The sequence below is a fragment of the Fistularia commersonii genome, chromosome 34 (genome assembly GCF_037954325.1).
Source record: "Fistularia commersonii isolate RoL2024-O1a breed Wild chromosome 34, RoL_Fcom_v1.0, whole genome shotgun sequence".
Classification (NCBI taxonomy): Eukaryota; Metazoa; Chordata; class Actinopteri; order Syngnathiformes; family Fistulariidae; genus Fistularia; species Fistularia commersonii.
The window spans coordinates 736,987-758,345 of NC_141317.1; the positions used below are offsets into that span (position 1 = coordinate 736,987).

At 39.7% G+C, this 21,359-nt stretch overlaps 2 protein-coding genes across 3 annotated transcripts in view; both read right to left on the reverse strand.

The window, feature by feature from the left end:
- The window catches only part of mib2 (MIB E3 ubiquitin protein ligase 2), a 69,330-nt gene extending 55,609 nt beyond the window's left edge, over nt 1–13,721 (reverse strand). Inside the window, exon 1 of the mRNA XM_086141785.1 lies at nt 13,583–13,721. The gene's annotated coding sequence lies outside the window, so the exon portion shown is untranslated. The remainder of the gene's footprint in view (nt 1–13,582) is intronic.
- A 1,512-nt stretch (nt 13,722–15,233) lies between these two features.
- On the reverse strand, nt 15,234–20,111 carry ubiad1 (UbiA prenyltransferase domain containing 1). Of its 2 annotated transcripts, none has more exons than XM_086141357.1 (3): nt 19,939–20,111; nt 18,365–18,985; nt 15,234–16,183 (listed from the first exon to the last, which is right to left on the reverse strand). In XM_086141357.1, exons 2-3 carry the CDS (start codon nt 18,927–18,929, stop codon nt 15,696–15,698), a joined length of 1,053 nt encoding a protein of 350 aa, XP_085997483.1. In that variant the 5' UTR covers nt 18,930–18,985; nt 19,939–20,111; the 3' UTR covers nt 15,234–15,695. The 2 variants fall into 2 exon arrangements, with proteins under 2 accessions (XP_085997483.1, XP_085997482.1); XM_086141356.1 differs by having other exon boundaries at nt 20,035–20,074.
- Between the last annotated feature and the right edge of the window lie 1,248 nt (nt 20,112–21,359).

Here is a 21,359-nt window from a genome sequence, read left to right on the forward strand (position 1 = left end):
ACTTATGAGTCTGAAGCAGTAAATTGAAGGTATGATGCTCAATGTTGTTCATGACTATGTCCCACAGGCGGGATGTGAGCAGAATATCCCCTGAGATGGGTTAGTGGCAATTGGTGCAGACTTCAGTGGACAGGGTGATAAAGGTGATAAAGAAGTGATGGGCAGGTTTGATATCCAGGATAGGAAAGCAAAGGGACAGGTGGTAGACTTTGCAAAAAGGATGGAAATGACTGGAGTGAGCACTTTTTTCAGAAAAGACAGAAACATAGAGTAACTTATGAGAGCAGAGGTAGGAGCACACAGGTAGACAACATCTTCTATAGACAAAGAGATCAGTGACTGCAAAATAGTGGTAGGTGAGAGTGTGGCCAGACAAGCTAGGATGGTGATTCATAGGATGACTCTGGTGACAAGGAAGATCAAGAGGATGAAGACAGAGCAGAGGCCAAAATGGTGGAAGCTGAAAAGGGAGGAGTGTTGTATGGTTTTCAGGGAGGAGTTGAGAACGGCTCTGAGTGATCAGGGAGAGGCTCCAGATGACTGGACAACAACAGCTAATCTGATCAGGGAGATGGGTAGGAGAGTACTTGGTGTGTTGTCTGGAAGGAAAATAGCTAAGGAGACTTGGTGATGGAATGAGGAAGTGCAGGAGTACATACAGAGAAAGCTCTTTGCAAAGAAGTAGTGGTATACTGAGGGGACTGAAGAGAACAGACAGGAGTACAGGGAGATACAGCGGAAGGTAAAGATAGAGGTAGCAAAGGCAAAACAAAGGTCATACGATGACTTATATGCTCAGTTGGACATTAAGGGGGGAGTGAATGATCTATACAGGTTGACAAAACAGAGGGATAGGGATGGAAAGGATGTACAGCAGGTCCAGGTGATAAAGAATAGATAGGGAAATGTATGGAGAGATACTAGAAGAGTGATGGGAAGATGGAAAGAGTGCTTTTAAGAGTTGACGAATAAAAACAGGGGAGAGTAGAAGAGCTGACTATCATAGACCACAAAGTAGCAGAGATTTATAAAGGTGAAGAGAGGAAGGCATTGAAGAGGATGAGGAGTGGAAAAGCAGTTGGTCCTGATGATATAACTGTGGAGGTATGGAAGTGTCTTGGAGAGGCAGCGGTAGTTTCTGGCTAGATTATTCAACAGGATCTTGGAGAGTGAGAAGATGCCTGAGGAATGGAGAAGTGTGATGGTGCCCATTTTTAAGAATAAGGGGGATGTGGAGAATTGCAGTAACTATAGAGGGATATAGCAGATGGGCCATACAATGAAGTTATGGGACAGAGTAGTGGAAACTAGACTGAGAGCAGAAGCAAGCATTTGTGGGCAGCAGTATGGTTTCATACCTCGAAAGAGTAATACAGATGCTTTGAGTATTTGCTTTGAGAACGCTAATAGAGAAGTACAGAGAAAGTCAGAGGGAGCTGCTTTGCGTTTTTGTCGGCCGATAAAAAGCATATGACAGGGTTCTAAGAGAGGAACACTGGTATTGTATGAGGAAGTCTGGAGTGGCAGAGAAGTATGTTAGACTGCTGCAGGACATGTATGCTAGCTGTGAGAGTGGTGAGGTGTGCTGTAGCTGTAACAGAGAGGTTCAATGTTGAGTTGGGACTTCATTAAATGAAGTGTTTGCAGTGGTGATAGACAGGCTGACAGATGAGGGTAGACAGGAATCAAGACAGGATATGTGTGTGAATGACAGGAATCCAGGTGGAATGGTGAGGCTACAGGGAGTGGAGATCAAGACGTTGGAGGATTTCAAGAAGTTGGGGTCAACAGTCCAGAGAGTGTGGAAAAGAGGTGATGAAATGGATTCAAGCAGGTTAGAATGGGTGGAGAAAAGAGTCAGGGGTACTATGTGATAGAAGACTATCGGCCAGAATGAAAGGAAAGATGTACAAGACAGTGGTGAGACCAGCAATGCTGTATGGCCTAGAAACAGTTACAATGACCAAAAGAATGGAGGCAGAGCTAGAGGTCGTAGAAATGAAGATGTTGAGGTTTTCTTTAGGAGTGACCAGGATGGGTAGGATCAGGAATGAGACAGCAAATGTTAGATATTTTGGAGAGAAGGTCAGAGAAGCCAGAATGTGATGGTTCCCTCATGTACAGAGGAGAGGAGGGATAGTGAATATATTGGTGGACAGCTTCTGGAATTGGAGATGCCAGGTAACCTTTATGGACATAGTGAGAGAGGATATGAAGTTAGCTAGGGTGAGAGGAGGATACAGAGAATAGTGTTAGATGGAAAAGGTTGATATGCTGTGGCGACCCCTGAAGGGAGAAGACAATCTATCTTATCTTATCTTATCTTATCTTATCTTATCTTATCTTATCTTATCTTATCTTATCTTATCTTATCTTATCTTATCTTATCTTATCCTCTCCTCTATTCCATCCAAAATCACAGCTTGGTCTCATCTCGGAATTTTCATAATATTGGAGTCACTTAACATGTCAGCATGTAGCCAGGGAAGCTGTCGCAGGGTGCCGTTTTCCTATTGATATCTTCATGAATATGGGAAAGACAAGGATTGAGATTTGGATGCTGGAGCATCCTAGAATGACAAATTATATTAAATATATTATTGAGACACATATTTAAAACTGTCCATACATAGCAACACATCCATACCATAGTGCTGATGAGCAGACACAACACTAGGGACTCACAGTATGACACTGTCTACAAAGACCATACTTATCTCAAATCTTTATCCTAGCTTTCCAAAATAGATGTTAACTCAGTTGTTTACTCAGACACACCACAACTGCTAAAATAAAATAAAAAAATCAACTGCATATATTACCTATGAAATATACCTGTCTAAGAGTACCTTCTACAGCCAACACAATTTCAAAGCACTTTATCATAATGACATGACACCCCTTTTCTTATTTCACAATTTCAGATTTGGAAGTTTATTTATCTAAAACGATGGGCTTTCACAAAAAAAAAACTGTCTGAGACTGCTGCCCGTGTCTCTTCATTATCAATATTTAAGCTTCTGCATACAGTGCATGTGATGTAAATAAGTCATTGTTTGATATGAGTGGTTAAAACAATAACTACCATAATTTCCGGACTACTGAGCTCAGCTGAATATAAGCCGCACCAGCTAAAATTAACAAATAAATAAATGGGGCCACACTTGTCAATAAGCTGCAGGTGTCCATGTTGTAACATGAGATATTTACACAGAAACATTTTGTTTCACTTTTAATTGAATTCATACTAGTAACATCCACGAAAACATGACCGAAATGCTTTTTTTTTTTAAGATTGCCTGTAATACATCTGATGAAAAATTAATAATTTTATAATATTAAAAGAAAATAACAAAATGAAAAGTCGATCCATGAATCCATTTCCTATCCCCGCTTTGTCCTACTCCAGCTGATCACTACCTTGGTCTTCCTCCTGCACAGTAACACCATTAAAGTTGTCTTTGTCAGTGTCTGAATTGAGCATTCCAGAATTTCATGGTAATTTCACTGGTCCGATGAGACGAGGCTAAATGTTTAGATGGCATGAAGCTTGTACGCCCAAAAAATTTGCTGCATCATTGTTTAAACCACAGTGTTCAAAACATTTGAAAAAAGTAGCAGCTTAAAGTCCGGAAATTACAGTACTTTTTTAAATGACGTGTTGTGTCCACATAAGTTGCATTTCCACAAACACATCAAATGGAAAAGCAGTTTATCCTTGATCTTTACAAGTGCGTGTGTGGCTACATGATGGAAAGTGGTTGTAGGTGAGGAAGGGATGAGATTGATCCTGAGGAAGTGAGTGTGGCCCTAAAATTTGTATTCATGAGCTTGTTGTGCAATACCCAGACAAAGCTTCTCTAATTTTCCCAGCTTGACTTGAGAAAATACACACACATACAATTCTGAAAATTACCATCTCCAAACAGCTACCAGCAACTTGTCTTTAATGGCAAACTCAGTGTGGTAAATGGAATTTATTTAGCATTATCTTGCGTGGTACTCCATAAGTACTTTATATTGCTGCCTCACTCCACTGCAAACTTGCGCATATACACAAGCACACACAAATGCACACATGCATACATGTGGGAGCACAAACACCTCAAGAACAAACTAGCACCTTAAGAATACAAGATGAAACAGACTATCCACAGAGTTATGGTGTAGAACGGTGTGCACAGGGCTACATAGCTATTATTTATGTGTGGAAAACAGGAACAGCAACTGTTTCTATTTAAGTAAATGACCCCATCAAATAATCAGCTTTTTTGTGATTGATCACTCAATCTCCATTCACATCTCCCGCAAAACTGGCTGGTTTGTTCAAAGCTAAAAAACATCTATGACTGCATGATTCCCTGAAACTCTGACATCAGCATTTATTATCCTCTAATGTCAGAGTTGTATACATATACATGTACATATACATATACATATACATATACATATACATATACATATACATATATACACACACAAATAGCGTCAGGGTGTGATGCTCTATATTGTGCGTGTTTGGAAGAAAAGGAGTGAGTTAGAAGAGGAGAAAATTCTGGACTGAGTTAGATTAAGTGATGCAGAGTATCTCCAGAGCGGAGGGTGTGGTAATAGGTGCAAACTTCAATACCCATGTTGGTGCTGGCAACAGTGGGGATGAAGAAGTGATTGGCAGGTTAGATATCAAGCATAAGAACACAAAGGCACAGATGATGGTATCCTTGGCAAAAAAAGGATGGAATGGCTGTAGTGAGTTATTTCTTCCAGAAGAGGCAGGAACTAAGGGTTACTTAGAAGAGCAGCAGTAGGAGCACACGGTTAGCCCACATCTCATATACTGTAGACGATGTAATCTGGAGATGATCAGTGCCTAAAAGTAGTGGTAGGTAAGAGTGTATCGGGACTGCATAGGATGGTGATTTGTATGGTGACTCTGGTGACAAAGAGGATGAAGAGGACAAAGGCAGAGCAAAGGACAAAGCAGTAGGACAAGGAAAAACAAAGTTATTGTGCAGTTTCAAGGAGGTTTGGTAGGCTCCAGGTGGTCAGGTGGAGCTTCCCAATGGGTGGACCACTACAGCAAATGTGATCAATGAAACAGGTGGGAAAGTACTTGATGTGTCATTTGGAAGGAAAGAAGATAAGGGAACTTGTTGGTGAAGTGAGGAAGTGCAAGACTATATACAGAGAAAGACGTTAGCCAAGAGGAAGTGGAACACCGGTGGTAATGAAAAAAGAAGGCAGGACTAAATGGAGATGTAGTGCAAGGTGAATGTAGCGGTGGCAAAGGCCAAACAATGGGCGTGCTGTTACTTGTTTCGAGGAGGGCAGTTGGGAAAGAGAGACAGCATTATACAGTGCAGGTTGTGCTGTAAACAGAGATGAGTGACGGGAAGAACATGCGGCAGGTTTGGGTGAATAAGGATAGTGTGATGGGATGAGAAAATGAAAAAAAATACTTTGAAGAGTTGATGGATGAGGTAAATGAGAGAGAACACAGAGTAGAAAAGGTGACTGTTGAGGCCAACAAGGTAGCACAGATTATTAAAGATGAAGTGAGGAGGGTTCAGAAGTGGATGGAAAGTTAAAAGACAGTTTATCCTGATGATAAACAGTGCTGTTGGAGGTATGGAAGCATGTGGAGGAGGCAGGACAGATTTTGACCTGATTGTTTAACAGGATCTTAAAAAATGAGAGGATGCTAGAGGAATCAAAAAGAGTGCTGGTTCCTATTTCTACAATCAAGGGAGATGTGCAGAATTGTAGTAGACATAGATTCAATAAAGTTGATGAGCCATAAAATGAAGCTTTAGGAAAGATTAGTGGAAACTATACTGAGGGCAGAGATGAGCATTCATAAGTAGCAGTATGGTTTTATGCATAGAAAGAGAACAACAGATGCAGTATTTGCTTTAAGAATGTTGATAGATAAGTACAGAGAGGGTCAAAGGAGACTGCACTGTGCCTCTGAAGATATACAAAAAAAACAGGGTGTTGAGGAACTATGGTATTATATGAGTTGTCTGGAGTGGCAAGTGGCAGTACAAGGTGGAATGAGACTGAATCAGGGATCCGCTCTGAGCCCATTCTTTTTTGCTATGGTAACGGACAGGCGGACAGATGAGGTAAGACAGGCATCTCCCAGGATTGTGATCTATGCATAAGTGATATCCATCCATTATCTTCTGCTTTTTCCTTCACTTAGGTTGCAGGGATACTGGAGCTTATCTCAGCTGTCATTGGGCAAGAGGCGGGTAAACCCAGGACTGGTCACTAGTGGGCAGAAACTGGAGAACCTGGTGGAAACCCACACAAATACACGGAAAACATGCAAACTCCACAAAGAATCAACCCAAGGTCCTCTGTGCTATGAAGCTGAAGCACTGATCACTCTGCAACCATACTTAATGCATATGTAATATACTGCTGAAAAATCAATAAAAGGCATTTTCTTAAACATCTACAAATTAAATTGAAAAATAATTTACAAAACACATTGTTTAGGGCAGCTGCAATATTTTTACTGACATTAACCAAAAATCACGAGTAAAGGGCCTGATTAGATACTTGAAAATAAAATAAATAGTAAAAACATTGAAAATCATTCCAGGTTAAATATGTAGCATACAACAAGGACATCTTGAGTTACTGGTAATCAATCTACCCTGGCACACAGTGCACAAGATAGAATAGGATGTCTAACTGATGGAAAGAGGATTCCAGATACCATGATGTGGTCATACTCTAGTTGAAAGCACGATGCTAGACCAAATCGAAAAGTAATGATTTGGTAAGACACTAATGTTGGTCTTATGTCTGTGAAAATCTGGCTGTTGTATTGTAATTTAAAATTAGCAGTGCCAATTCAATCATTGAACAATGTCTCTGATCCAAGTTTAGGTCACCAAGTTATACGTAAGGGTTAAGGGTGTCGGCCAATGACATGGCAATCAATTGGGGAAGATATGTTATATTTGTACTTCACGCAACCTACACAAGGACATCAGCAAACTGCACTGATGTAAATCATGGGCAACGTTAAAATGTAACATGATTCATATGCATTACTATCAGAAAATAGCTGTTAGCCAATAGCATGATAATGAGATGTGCACAACTGTGTGAAGCAGCAGAGACCTACTAAAACATGGCGTAAAGGGTTTATATCTTCAATCTAATGTCAAATAAGAAAAGGTTGTCTGCTTGTGCTACTTTTCTATATCCCTGCCACTGGATATACAAGCTAAGCTGAGCACAGTCCGCAGACAAACTGTAAGACTTCTGTCTTGGTGTTCGAAATAAAATATAAAGCCATTGTCTGTGGTATATGCCGGATGCATCAAGAGGGTTGGAGGACTTTCAGAAAAATAATAACAATCTTGAGTAATATAAGAAATATTGTTCACCATGGGCAACAGTGCTAAAGTAAGAAACCCCCATTTTCTATTTCAGGCAACACAGACTGACTTACACTTCATCCCTGACTTAATGCCCCTCACTATAAATAATTCTATCAAGCAGAGCAAGACAGAATGTCAAAAAATGTGCGATTTAGATATATAGGCACATGGCTTTGAAAACAAAAACAAAATTGTGTCAAAGTTTTTCTATTTTTTTTTTTAATGTATTTCTTTTTTCAAAATATTACAACATTTTCCAAGAAATAATGTTGCATGTTTATCCAGCTTTACGCTGTTACTATTTTTAACTTTGTTAAGATGTCGTAGCATTTATGTCAATTAACTTTAAATCTCTCAGTTTAATCTTAACTTAAATCTCTCAAAAAATTGGTGGATAACGTTTAGATGTTTCTTTTTTGAGTGAAGTGTTGTCTAAAAGAACCATTACAAAGCCCAATGCCTGAATCAAAATAATTTATGAATAACTTGATATTGATAGTGAATATTCCCAAGAATACAGAAACTCTAAAAGAGCCAAAATTGATAAGTGCACTATATCAATGTCTGACAATTTTGTGAAATTACCCTTGGATATCATACTTACTCCCCATGATCTTCAGCCCACTTTTGAACATGTCTAACAGCTCAATTCCAGTGTGTTGGGATACCACTGGGCTTGTATGTTGATTCCAGGTCGAAGAACAAATCTGAACTATAGGCTCTGTGGAGTAGTCATTTCACGAGGGGGGGGGGATCACTGGTATTTGGTTTTCAGTGAACTTTGTCCTTTGTTCTGGAACATGAAGCTTATTCTACTCCATTTTTTAACTTTGGTTTGAGATATGTCTTATCTGCCAAAATGCCATGCTGATCAGCACTGTAAAGAAATAACCAACTAAGCAGCTGAGCTGATCATACAAAAAGGACTGTGTTAGGCTAAAGACATCACTTTACAGAATAGTGGACCATTGTCATGTTGAACAATGACTTCTGATAGCATTTTTGTTGTTTTCCTAAGCAAGGCTCTACCAGTCCAGGTTCAAAGCTAAAGTTAAATGACAAATCAATATTGAGTCACAGATTGAAATATGGTTCAACGAACCATATACAATAAAAATAAAATCGAAAAGTATGCATTCTATAATTCTATTCAATACCTCACAAATTGAAGTCTAAAAAAATGAAGCCAATGTGGATATTCCATCAACTTTTTAATAATGACATCACTGGTTACAAAATGAAATCATATTATACAAAGGCTACAATATGGGCTCAGTTCTCGGTGGATTGTTGTGTCATTACACACTTTCCTCATGCTTTTATCGTTTAAATATAGATTTTTAGGGCTTCGAAGAGGGAGTAAAATGAATGATTGACATCCATAGGGTTTACACTGATGTTTGGATTGTATACAGTTGATCAGCCCAAATCTGCCCAATATTTGTTTTATGTCTGCTGTGCAGTACAAACTGAGAATGCAATTTATGGCAAGACATTACCCCCAAAAGCAGGCTTAAAGGGAGCACCTCAATGACTTGTTTAGTTTTGCAACCAAATAATTTCAACAGTATTGTTTGGTTATAATAGAAAAGTGTCAATCAACTAACTCCTATGACGGATTTAATTTTGATGTTTGCACCAAACATAAAACAGCTTGTGAAATGTAAAGCGGCGTCTGCATGTCGAAGATACGGAAATAGCGAGAGTAGCAACCATGCCCCCACTTTACAAAGCAACTTGGGATGTATGGTATTTGACATATTAACTGCATGTGGGTTATTTCAACACCTGGTTATTTACCTGACCTGTAAGTAAACTCCCAATGTGTACCCTAGAACAGAAAAAAAGCAGCCCTATTTCATTTAATGATCAAGGAGATGACTATACTGCATGTCGTTGCCATGCACTTGTACATGTATAATGACAATAGAGTTAAATCTAATCTAGTATGTGTGATCTCATTTATTTAATCTCCTTTACTGCCAAAAGACTAAGACTGAAAAATAGAATGTCCTCTACCATTTATGAAAATAAAAAGTCTATAATTCCAGTATTTGACAATCAAGACCCTGAAGCTCCCTCCTTTCCCAACATGGCTCTAGTATTGGTTTACATTTTAGAATATTGGTGTGCAGCAAAATGAGAAGGATCAACAAGAACATCGAGGCAAGGGAAGCAGGTCCTTTTCTCCCCTACATTAATGAATCAGAGGTTCATGTACATGAAATAAATAAATAAATAAATAAAACTCTTGCTGGTCATACCAGCTTCTGGTGAGACAAAATATGCCTCCAAAGACACCCTGGTCTGATGTGCTCCTTGAATGAACTGGCTGTGGAGGAGAGTATACAAGGGGAGGAGGAGATGTTCCAGAGATGTGATGTTAAGTTGTAAGCAGTCTTACAGAACCAGTGTCCTGCTGTGCAGGCGACCACCCTGGCTGTGGAGGATCTAAGCTGGAGGAGGAAGACGAGGGGGCACTGTTGCTGGAGGATGCTGTCGATATTTAGTCCTTTGTACGTTGTGTCAGCAAGGATTACACCATGGAGGAGGGGGAGAGGAGAGAGAAGAAGATGACCAGGGTGAGCAGCTGCCTCACAAATGCTGCATTAAGGTTGAGAGTCCTGTACTTTTGAATAAAAACAAGGCAAAGCCAAGCCGACTCGTCAAATGTTGTATTCCATCAACAGAAGACGTCCGTGCAGCAGTATGCACGTAAAGCCAATACAATGTCTATCAATCAATATGTGCGAACACATACAAGCGCATCAAGCTCATCATAAGGATGTACAGCCCTCTCTTTCATGGTCTACAGGGACAAAACTCGCACCACTGCCAATAAGCAGATGAGCAGATGATAAAGGCAAGGGGGAAGGGGCAATGCCTTTTGGAAGGAGTGTCACGGTGTTATTTTTGGGTTAGGAGGGGATATGCCCAAGGAAAAGAAGCAGGATTTCAAAGAATTTTTTATGAATGAACACCTGCCACAATTCTTATTTTCAATAGCAAACTGGTTTGTGCTGGAGAGCTCAGCCCCTCACAGTGTAAGCCAGAGGAAGGTACTCTGAGTGCTTTCTTAGCCTTGAACAATACTTCTTTTAATGTGGCCACAACTGTGAGGGACATTGACAAAATGTTTCCCAAACAGCCAAAGCATTTTTTCAGCTCATGGTGGCACATTCACTTGAATGTACATTGGACTTAACAAGAGAGGAGAATAAATGGAAGGGAACTTGGGAAGCTTGAGACCCACACTCATATGAGAAAATGTATTACATCAGTCTCCTGTCTTGTGAACAGAGCTGCTTTTGCCCATGTCAGATACTTTTATGTGTAGATCTCAGAAAAGTAGCACTATTTTTTATTTGACTAGAGGAACTGCTGAAGCACAGGCTAGTCGCAGCCTGAAGTACACAGAGCTCATAAACTGAGACATTGCCAATTGCCAAGACATTGTCTGAACACACCATCTTGTAGGTGTTCAGACATCAGCTTGTGTATTACAAAGGACTTGGAGGAACAAGGAATTGCTCTTAAATCAGTCATCTATGCTGAATGCCTCTGAGACGCTAGGTCTGATGGAGTCATGATGCATTACTGCTCACAGTGTTATAAAGTATATGTTGAACTAGTAGAGGACTAACTTTAGGCCAAGAGGCCATTGATTTGAATCACCAGTCCAGTTGGGAATAATATGATAGTGAGATGATAAATAGGTTTCTCTTCTGCCAACCAGAATAAAATATATGTATATATATATTATTATGGCATGGCAAAATGGATTTGAGGTTGGTCTGGCATTGTTTTTTTTTACCAGAGACTGATCAGAAAGTTATCATTTTTAGCTTGCTAAACATTTTGCTAATGATACCTTTGTTAGGGTAAATGTATCTGCCAAAGTGCAACATCTTGATTTAGAAATCATCTTCATAATTCATTATGGGTTGGATGATTACGCAAGATGACATTCTGATATATATTGCGGGGACCTTCCAACTTATCAAAAATAATAAATCTGATGTACAATTTACTTCTACTTCATTATATGTACTTGTTCAGCTTGTCAAAAAAAGTATTGTCTCCTTCCAGCCTGCTATGCAACAGAAAGAACCATAATTGGTAGTTAGAATGCTTCAAGGTATTCAAGGTATAAATTCGCATTCACCAATAACCGTTTAAGTCTGAAAAATCATGACTTTCATTTACAACAGTTTTTTTAATGCTTTGCCAGTCCTCAACCAATTTCTTCGATTTCTTTAAAGCAATTGCTGACCAATCATTACATGATTTCTGTGGATTTGAAGGAAGAGTTTTCCTGCTTTTTAAGTATACTAAATTACAAATTATTCCTTTAATTACCCAGGTGAATATTTGCTGAGGCAAAACTCCGATTAGAAAATCAGCTGAATATTAATTAAATTACCCGACTAAAATGACCAGGATTATAGCAATACCATGATTTGATGTTGGTTCAGTGCATTCTAGGGCAGAAAATATAGACCTCTGTTCTATTGAGGAAATAAAAACAATGTTATTGGGAGTCACTTTGTTTTATTAAACAATATTGGCTTTTTGCTCACATATGCAGGACTGTCTGTTTGGTAACATAATTTTTGTATGACATGTATGATATAACAACAGATGCAGTGAAAAGTGAGAGAATGATCACTGACTTTGGAAAAAAAGAGGAATGAAAAAAAAGATGTTTCAACATTGTCATGTCTGCAAAAGCGCAACACAGCAATCCTTTAAGGACACTGCAAAAATCATACAAGCCCAGGGCTGACTACGTAGAAAGGGACACCACATGAGTGCAATCCAATGTTATACCATGATTGATGTCTGAATGTCGTTAACTGTGAAAAGGCAACTGTCAGCTTAAAAATAAATCCATTAATTATCATTAGACTAATCAGATACATCTATAAATCCTTCTTAGCTCGAGTTACTTCAGACAGTACTCTTTCTAACACAAAATTCTCTGATCTATGATAAAATGACACAAAAAAGACATGCAGCAAACCTGTTGACCTACCATTTAAAAAACAGATGAAAAAATTTGTTGTACAACAGCTGTCCCTGTTGTCTAGTATTTGTCGTTTTTATTTCTACTTTATTCAACATTTACTTAACCAGGATAGAACTCAGTGAGATTAAAATCATTTTTACGAGTGCCCTCTTCAAGACAGGCAGCAGCATAGCCCACAAGCCAATGACAGCAGCAACATCATAAAAGCATTACAGTCACCACGGATGTCAGAATAGTTACACAGTAAAATAGACAACAGTAAACGTGTTCAACGAATGCAGACATGGTAACTTCCGAGCGAGTCTAAATCATTGAAAACATCTTCAGGGTCCAAGTCATTCAGTAGCCCTTAAAGGTGTTCAATGAGACCTGCTCCCTCAGATTTCAGTCATTTAGCGGAGTGTTCAAGTCAAAGGTAGCAGCAAACTTGAAACCACTCTTACCACTTTCCGTCTTGACAAACGGAATAGACAATAAAACCAATCCTGCAGGCTGAGACGATAAGAACTTGATGTTTGAATAATAACGACCTGCTAACTGAATCACTTTCCCGGCGCCTTTTTCATTCAAATCGAGATGCTCCCTGTATGACTGGGACTTTAAATGATGTAAACCAGCATACACTTGAAGCTTGCTGGTGATGGAGAATTTTGGAGCCAATATGGATCATGGTAAACAGATAATTGGCAACGACTGTAACTTCAGCTGCAGCATCGTGACGTACAACTGCCGTGCTTCTGACAGTTCGCCCATCCACACAGAAACTCGCTCCGTCTGTGTGATTAAGGGCTGTGCGTGTGCCGAACATCCTATGTCATGTTCCCAGCCGGTCGATGCTGAAAGGTGCTCCAAACACGACGCCGCCAGCCAGCGAATATTAATTTACCCCCGGGTCAAGTTAAGCCCTCTCTTGTTTCATCAGTAGCGTTGGAGACGGTCAACCGGAACGTGATGAATCAGATCTAACTTTCTCTCAATGTGTTAGACGCCCTTTATGGTACAGCACAATGCTGTTAACACGAAGAGGGACGGTAAAGGGCTTGTACGAATACTACAGCGGCTTGTCAAACGCTTACGCTAGCTAGCTTATTCATGTTTTGCCTTCCTTTAGGAAAATGAAAAAGGCAACTCATAGCATAGTGTAGCTACTCACCTGTTCTTTGTCAACAATGTTTATTTTGTGGAAGAGTATAATCCCACGTCATTGTCTCCAAACACCGCCGACATGGTTTGTTTTATCGTTAGAAAGTATTTACTACACAAGAAGGTTTTGCTGGACCCAGCCATGACAACACGCCCATGCATTGCGTCACTACTAATGCTGCCTTCAGGTGCTCCTCGGAAAGTACAGAACACTTTGAATTGGTAAACTGCTAAAGCGAATCGTAGCCTCGGGGAGTCGCTCAAGCGCTGGACGTTTTCTTACTGATTTCAGTGAAACGAGTAACCGATTTTTGCTATATGAATGCAGATATAATGCTATGAGTAACATTCTTTATAAAAGCATAGCGTTCTATGCACTTGGGATATCACTTTATGATGTAAGCTCTCCGATATGACGTCAGAGTCGGATGGTCCATCAAGCAGGCGTCAGACGGAGCAGATCCTCATAAGCACACGTACACATCCTATCCAGCGGCGGGCTAGCTTCGAAAAGCTTAAACGACCCTTTATTTTTTTAATTGTGTTTTATTGATTGTTTTTTACCTGATATTTGTGGATATTGCTAGAATTGTGAATTCCTTCGTGGGCATGAATAGAGTACTTACTGAACTCCAACCTGCAGAGGCACAAGTAGCAGTTGTTTTTTTTATCCACCACGCAGACAAGCACAAGCGCCCTAAGTAGCAGGAGTCCATCTCAATCTCGGGCATGAATCTCGAGAGTTGGTTATCCAACACTGCCCCCTGCTGACCCATGTACAGACACAATCACGCGTAGTTATTTTAGTAAGTTAGATATATCCGCCAAATATTAACAGCTGGATGGGAGGTTTTCTCTGATGACCCTTTTCAAGATTTGATGCTTGCTGCATGTTGATCGAATAGTGGCTGAAATACTTGTCGCTTAACTAATCTTAGCCAAATGCACCTATACTGAAGAAAATAAAAATGTTTTGTGATTGGACATAATGGAAACCATCCATCACTCCGAAGTCTCCAGCAGGTGTTCATGTGTCGATCTGGTGACTGACAGAGAAGGGGCAAAAGCAAAGTCATTCCACTTTTCCACTTTCATACAATCCTCATGCCCTTTATACATATATATATATATGTATATATATACACACACACACATATATATATATATACATACACACACACACATATATATATACATAAGCCAATAATGTAACGACTAATGGTAACAAAATAACTATCAATAAATAATAAAAAATATAGAACAAAATACAATATGTATTGGGCGATATAGTAAACCAGCCAAATTCAAATTAAAATGGTAAAAAAAAGCTGTCAACTTCTGATGTTCAGTACCTCTAAGAGTTTCATTTGTGTAAATATCAAAATGCTCCATTTGGATGTTGTTAATGCCAAATCTGCATAACAACTTCAGAATGTCTTCTATTCCTATTCCGTAATTATAGTTTTCCCAGACAGATGCTTGCTTTGATCGTTTTAATTCTACCATGCAGAAACATGTTTGCATTTTACACATTTAGTATACCCTTAACTGAGGGTATAAAGACCTAAGAAAATGTCTCTTTGTCACACTACACTTTATAATATTAATTTAGGACAAAAGTTTATTTCTTTGGCCTCACTGAAATAAAGACATGGAAATTGAGCATCTGTGAGTTTTATTACCACTGAACAAAAGAGTATTTGGATCTTGGAGGGGGATATATTAAAATGTACGATTCTATTGGTAGAGGACAAAGTTAAGGAAAAAAATGTCTAGTAGGCCTACTCTCCTCAGGATTTCAGCACTTTAAGAACAAATGACATAGAAATTTCAGTCCATTTAAGGTTAAAAAATTCCATCCTTCTACTGTGTGATAAAAATTCCATAACTCTATAGTATGATACCATGTTTTACCAACAGAATGGAGTGGACTTCATATTGAGGAAAAACAAAAATAAATCATCTGACTGACTATCTCTTCAGTGCCACAGAGAAACCAACAAACAATTCTACGTAACACAATTTAGAAAATAAATTAAAGCCAGGGAAATTCTTCAAATACAAAGTGTTACATGAACTAGTCTGCAATAAAACATCAAAATTGAATGATTAATGCTATGGAATTAGAGTAACGGCAAACTGCCAGGAGGAGCCAGAATGATGCCAAAAACATAGAAAAGTCCCATAAGGAGATTGAGCTTGGCTGTCTTATTGGGAATCTTGGCATAGCATTGGGTGCGAAACTGCTTCTCCAATGGGAATGCCATGGGCAGTGTGAGTAGAGGCAGCGCCATGCTGATGGTGTAACGTGTGGCGAGGATACAGAACAGTACATAGGGAACAAAGAGCAGAAGGTTGTAGAGAACGTAGGAGAGTGTCGGACCGATGAGGATGGCCAGAGTCACGATGCCTGCCTGCTTGTCTGAGTCCATATCCCTTGTGTTGTTGCTGTGAAGGATGGCCTCTGTGTTGAGAGCCAGCGGGACGGCGTACACAAGCGGCAGTACCGACAGGTAGCCCACTTGCACCGCATGGGCAAACATGACTGCCAATGGGCCAAAGGTGATGAGGATTACAATGTCTCCCAGGGCCACGTACTTCAAACCAATGCCTGAGGGAAAGGGCACATAAAGGTGACAATCCAACTTCAAATACCAAGATGCACACAATCTTTCTTTTATTCCTATGTGATTAGAGAACACCAATAATTTCAGGATAATTCAAAGACTAATCATATACCCATCCTATCCCCACTAAATAACACCTCATTTTGGATGGACAATATTATCAGCATATACTCCAAAAGGGACGATTCCAATGTAAAGTAAAATGTTGAGAAATCAGCTGAAATCTTGGACAGATATTAAGTTAATTCTATGTTTAATTTAGCAAATTTAGTCAATTTATCCAGATAATGTTTTCATTATGAACATTCTATATTGGAGTCATGCTGTCGGTGTAATCCCAGAGTATAATCCCACTATTGAAAGATTTTACTGCTTCAAAGAAGAAAAAGGATGTTGGATGTTGGTATCTATTATCAATGAGAAATCTGTAATCACGCACTGTCCTGAACATCAAGGTAGTATGATCATACAAACTAGGGAAAGTTTAAACCTATAAAAAGCATAGAATAACAGGTTTTTCTTCCTCATCCCAAATCACATTCTCTTGTGAGGCAGCTGTATCTAAAGCTCGGGTGGCCAGGCAGCCTGGCCCAAACATAGCTTGGAATTGACATAAATCTTCCCTGAATGACCTGCCATCAACCAACCCAACAGCAGAGAACGTTATATAGTGTTTCAAATAATACATACATATACCTGTGTTGTATTTGTATAAAGATGCACGGTGAGGTTATATTGGACCAGTACCAACAAATAGGTGTTCATTTGAAAATTACAGTAAAAACACAAAATCTCTGCAGCATGAGGATTTTTTTTTTTATATGTATATATTAATACTTGTATGTAATACTGTTTCTTCCGCTTGCAGGCAAAATTGCTCCCTAAAAACCAATGAACACTGAATCAAGGTCGGGCAATTTATGGTGATATTCAGAATTAAGGAGAAATGCTATTAAAATGTATTACTGAGCTTGAGAAAAAGGAAAAACACGCATATCCGCTGCCCGGTTAGGGATAGGTGCTGGATCAAAATATGGACTAAACGAAGCTTTGAAAAAATCTGCACACCAAGTGGGCTCCAAAAGTAAAGCAGATTCATTTATTTTAGCATGACGGTTACATCACGAACATGGAGACATGGAGGGAAAAACAGAAACCAACGGGCGAGTGGCTACTCCACATCGCCCCACAGGTCCTTGTCATTCGAATCAGATTGGCAGCACAGTAACATATCTGTTAAACCTATTTGTTAAGCATCTGAAGAAGAGTGGATTGTGACTTGAAACGTCATGCTAAAATAAATTCTCTTTACTTTTGGAGCTCTATTGGTATGCAGATTTTTTCCAAGGCAAGAAGATCATTTTAAAATGTTCCCCTGTGTCACCCAATCCTGTGAAGGTTGTCAAATCAGCCATCCTCAACAGTCAGAAGAGGAGATTGAGAAAAGGGATCAACATTGATGAGGCAGTCCCATCCTAAGGGGCAGAAAATATTACCTCTCTGGCATTCAAACACAGCTGGCACTGTGAGGAGTCTCAGTTCTGTCTAGACCAAAATTCTATGGTCCTGGATAAGCAAACTCCAAGAGCTCCAAAAACCTTTGAAAGGAAGTTTTGAGCTGTAAAACTTTTTGGTATCCTTTTTAAGATTAATCGTCTAAGCCTATAACAGACACTTTGCTGTTTTCTGTTTTGCCTCGCATCTGACGGTTATGAGAGCAAAATGAAACAGTAGTTATATGTTCAGTTGGCCATTTGCCCACAGGCCCATGTGTGCAGAATGAAATACTTTTTCTGCACCTTACAATAAACAGCTGACCATAGGGTCCTTAGTAGAAAGCTTAAAATTGAAACTGACATGTAATACTGTCAAATACAAAAGCCCCTTTTTCTTACAGTTCAGACAGGTTAGTTTTGTGCTGGCAGTCTAACTATCTTTAAGACATATTGAGATCGAGGGTGGATAATTCACATTTGAATGATCCCACTTGACACATAAAATCCCACGTTGCATTCCTAATTGTCACTAATAGTGAACAAACAAAAATCAAAAAGCAGGCCTGTCCAAGCAGAGCCATGCTGAAAGGCAGTGTTTTGTCTTGACATGTAATTTTGCTATGAGCCGATGGAATCAAGCAAACAAATTTGACATTGTACTTTACTTACCTCCTGTGTATAAAAAAGAGCTAGACAATCCCCCAAAGTAAATAAGAGCTAGGTGCTCCAGTCTAAGTGTAGACAGGAAGAAGAGAAGTGTAGCACACAAGCACCCTAAAGAGTACAACAAGGCTCCAAACATTACAACATCCTGAGGCGCCAAGATCTCATCCACAAGAGTTCTATCATCGCTCTTCTTGTGATCAATCCCTTTAGAGAAGTCATAGTACGTGTTTACTAGGTTGCCTGCCCCGTGTACGACAAGGACAGCCACTGCGCACACCATCAGGATGACCAAGTCTACAGATCCCTCCAGTTTGTATGCCAGTGCACTGCCAAGGGCCACTGGCGTGAGTGAGGCACTGAAACTCCATGGTCTCAGCGCTAAAACATACGCCGCACACTTCTGCTGAATGTCTTTAGTAACTCTGGCCATCCTCGACATGCAGTAATTGCTCGCCACGTGATCGTGTACCAAGTTATTCATTCCAGTCTGCCACTTTTGGCCATTTTGACCATTTGCACCAGCCAACACAAATGTCTCGATCCTGTCATATTTGTGATCTTTGGCCATTCCTCTGCAAGGTTTATAGTATCAGCAGTGATCCCGAACGCCAGCAATAGGAGTTCCTGGGGGAGGAAAAAGGAATTATGACTCAATCAAACAGTAACGGCACAACATTGTATACAGTATATAACAGTCTTAATAAAAAAAAGGGCCTACCAGCAAAACCTCAATATTGTAATTCCAGACTGAAAAGGGTCAGTATCATTGTTTGTTTACTCAGTTTACATCAAATGAAGGCTTGTCGTCGACACACCCATTTTGCAGCTCGCATTTTGTTGAGACTAGGTTTAAATATTCCATTGGAGAGGTATCAGTTTACTTGGAAGGTTATTAGAGGATTTTATGGTGACACTTTTACACATTATGGGATTTTACAAACAGGTGTTTCTCCTATGTTGTTCAAGGAAAATCACCAATCAGACATCTATTTTTAGACAACCGATAAAGTGGTACCAATTTTCAAAAGATATTTGGTGTATACATTTTAATGTTTACATGTAAAAATATGATGAATATGGCATCTTCCATAAAGACAGGATTGTTTAATACTAGCCTGATGACCAACGTGTCATTCACTTGTCTGACAATAAAACGTATAGAGCCGTTACTTCTTAAATGCACGTGAAATTCCCCGTATGACTGCTATCCACGCATCGGCCAGCGTTTGGGTCTGCAAAAGATCTTTTCACCGACTCATGAAATAGCAAAAGAAACAATGTTTCACAAATTTTGTAATTTAATCATTCATTACTTAATACTTGCGTGATGGTCTTATTACACAATACATTGAAGACTTGTGAATTGACCACTTAAGACGCAGATGGCTGACATGAGGAAGGTTATCGCCCTTGTCTAGGCAAGAGGAAGATGAACCCTGGTGCGGTCACAGGACAATAAGAAGCGCTAGTAACGGGCTGAGATACTAACTGAGATTATGAGATTAACGCTAACTGGTTAGCCGCCGAGCATACTGTCCAGGGACAGAGACAAGGAAATGCCTGTTGGAAAGTCTTACCTTCTATAGCTTCGATATCCGAAACAAACTGGACCTCCGACTAGTTAAAATCATATTCCTGTTCCCGGTGCTAATAGAGGCAGCATGTCAGCTTACGTGTCAATCTGGAGGGTATTTGACTGGTTGGCCAGTAACCCTGCAGCACCTGGATCGCCATTTCCTCCGCTTGCAGTGCGACGTGATAAAGGGGTCGACGAGAACAAGACCCGCGGAAGGTTCCGCCTCTCAGCCTCTTAGTCCAAGGACTCTCATCACGCTACAATAGTTCTCTTAAATATTACAACAATTTCCTATTGTACCAGTACAGTGGTTTACAGAAAGTCAACTAAGATAATGACAAATTTCGTAGATTGTTGACATTTTTAATGATCCTAATTTTAAAAATTGTGATTCATTGTTTGACTCACGTGACAATACCATGCACTTGCAATGATAGGTACAATGCCCAGAGGAGAGCTACGCACAGCATTTGTAGACAGACGGCATTTAGTGTCGTGGATGTTTTAATTCCTGAAAAATGCATGATTTTGTTACAATAATTCATCCATCCACCCTGGACTGGTCACCAGACAATCCCAGGGCAACAGACAAACAGACATTCACTCACTCATTCAGGAAAATTTTCCCAATTAACCTCTTGTAATGTGGGAGGAAACTAGAGAAAACCCACACGGACACAGCAGAGCATGCAAACCCTGCAGAGAAAAGTCCCCTGGTCAGAATCAAACCAGGGTCCTTTGTGCTGTGTGGCCAAACGCTAACCACTGTGTTGCCATGACACCCAGTAAATCAGTTTGAATACTAAAAAACAAATAATAAAGTTGAAGAAACCAGAGCAACATTTGTCAGCTCGGGGTGTTGGACCAGGTCAACCATAGGCTTGGCAATAGTGTACGGCTGTTGCAGGATGGAATGTACTGTACATGTGGCCTATGGAAACAAATTCGATTCGTATTGATATATAATCACATTTTGATACAGTTACTGGTTGCTCGAGGGCAGAAAAAAAACACGCATATTTTTGTCGTATCGCTTGGTATGAAGTCATCCAACTTAACAGATACTCTGTTAGTGAGTTTGCACAGCGGATGGTTTATATGTAATCAGTGTGCCTAACGTTCATCCAACAAGGCAGATTGATGAGGGTATCTGGCTGCTTATGTGTCACATTCAAAACACTTTTTTTTCCTTCGATGTTTGCTAAAGTACAAGCTATCCAAAATATATCATTTATCCCTTCATAGTGTTTGCTCACCTGGTCACTCAAAAATCAGCCCAGGTCGTTGATTGCAGTAAGCAAGTCAGTCTCAAGTCTTCGCACTTGAAGTTCCAGCTACAGTGTACAGAAAAAAACACTTTTATGAACCTTTTCCTGCGATTTCTTTCTTTTTTAATAATTCTGATCTTCAGTAGGTAAAGTT

What these genes read in the sequence shown, in the direction of transcription:
- ubiad1 (XM_086141357.1), bottom strand. Translation starts at nt 18,929, where the DNA reads ATGGCCAAAGATCACAAATATGACAGGATCGAGACATTTGTGTTGGCT. An exon ending in CTCTTTTTTATACACAGGAG is followed by an intron (nt 16,184 to 18,364) that starts GTAAGTAAAGTA and finishes CCTTTCCCTCAG; the next exon opens with GCATTGGTTTGAAGTACGTG.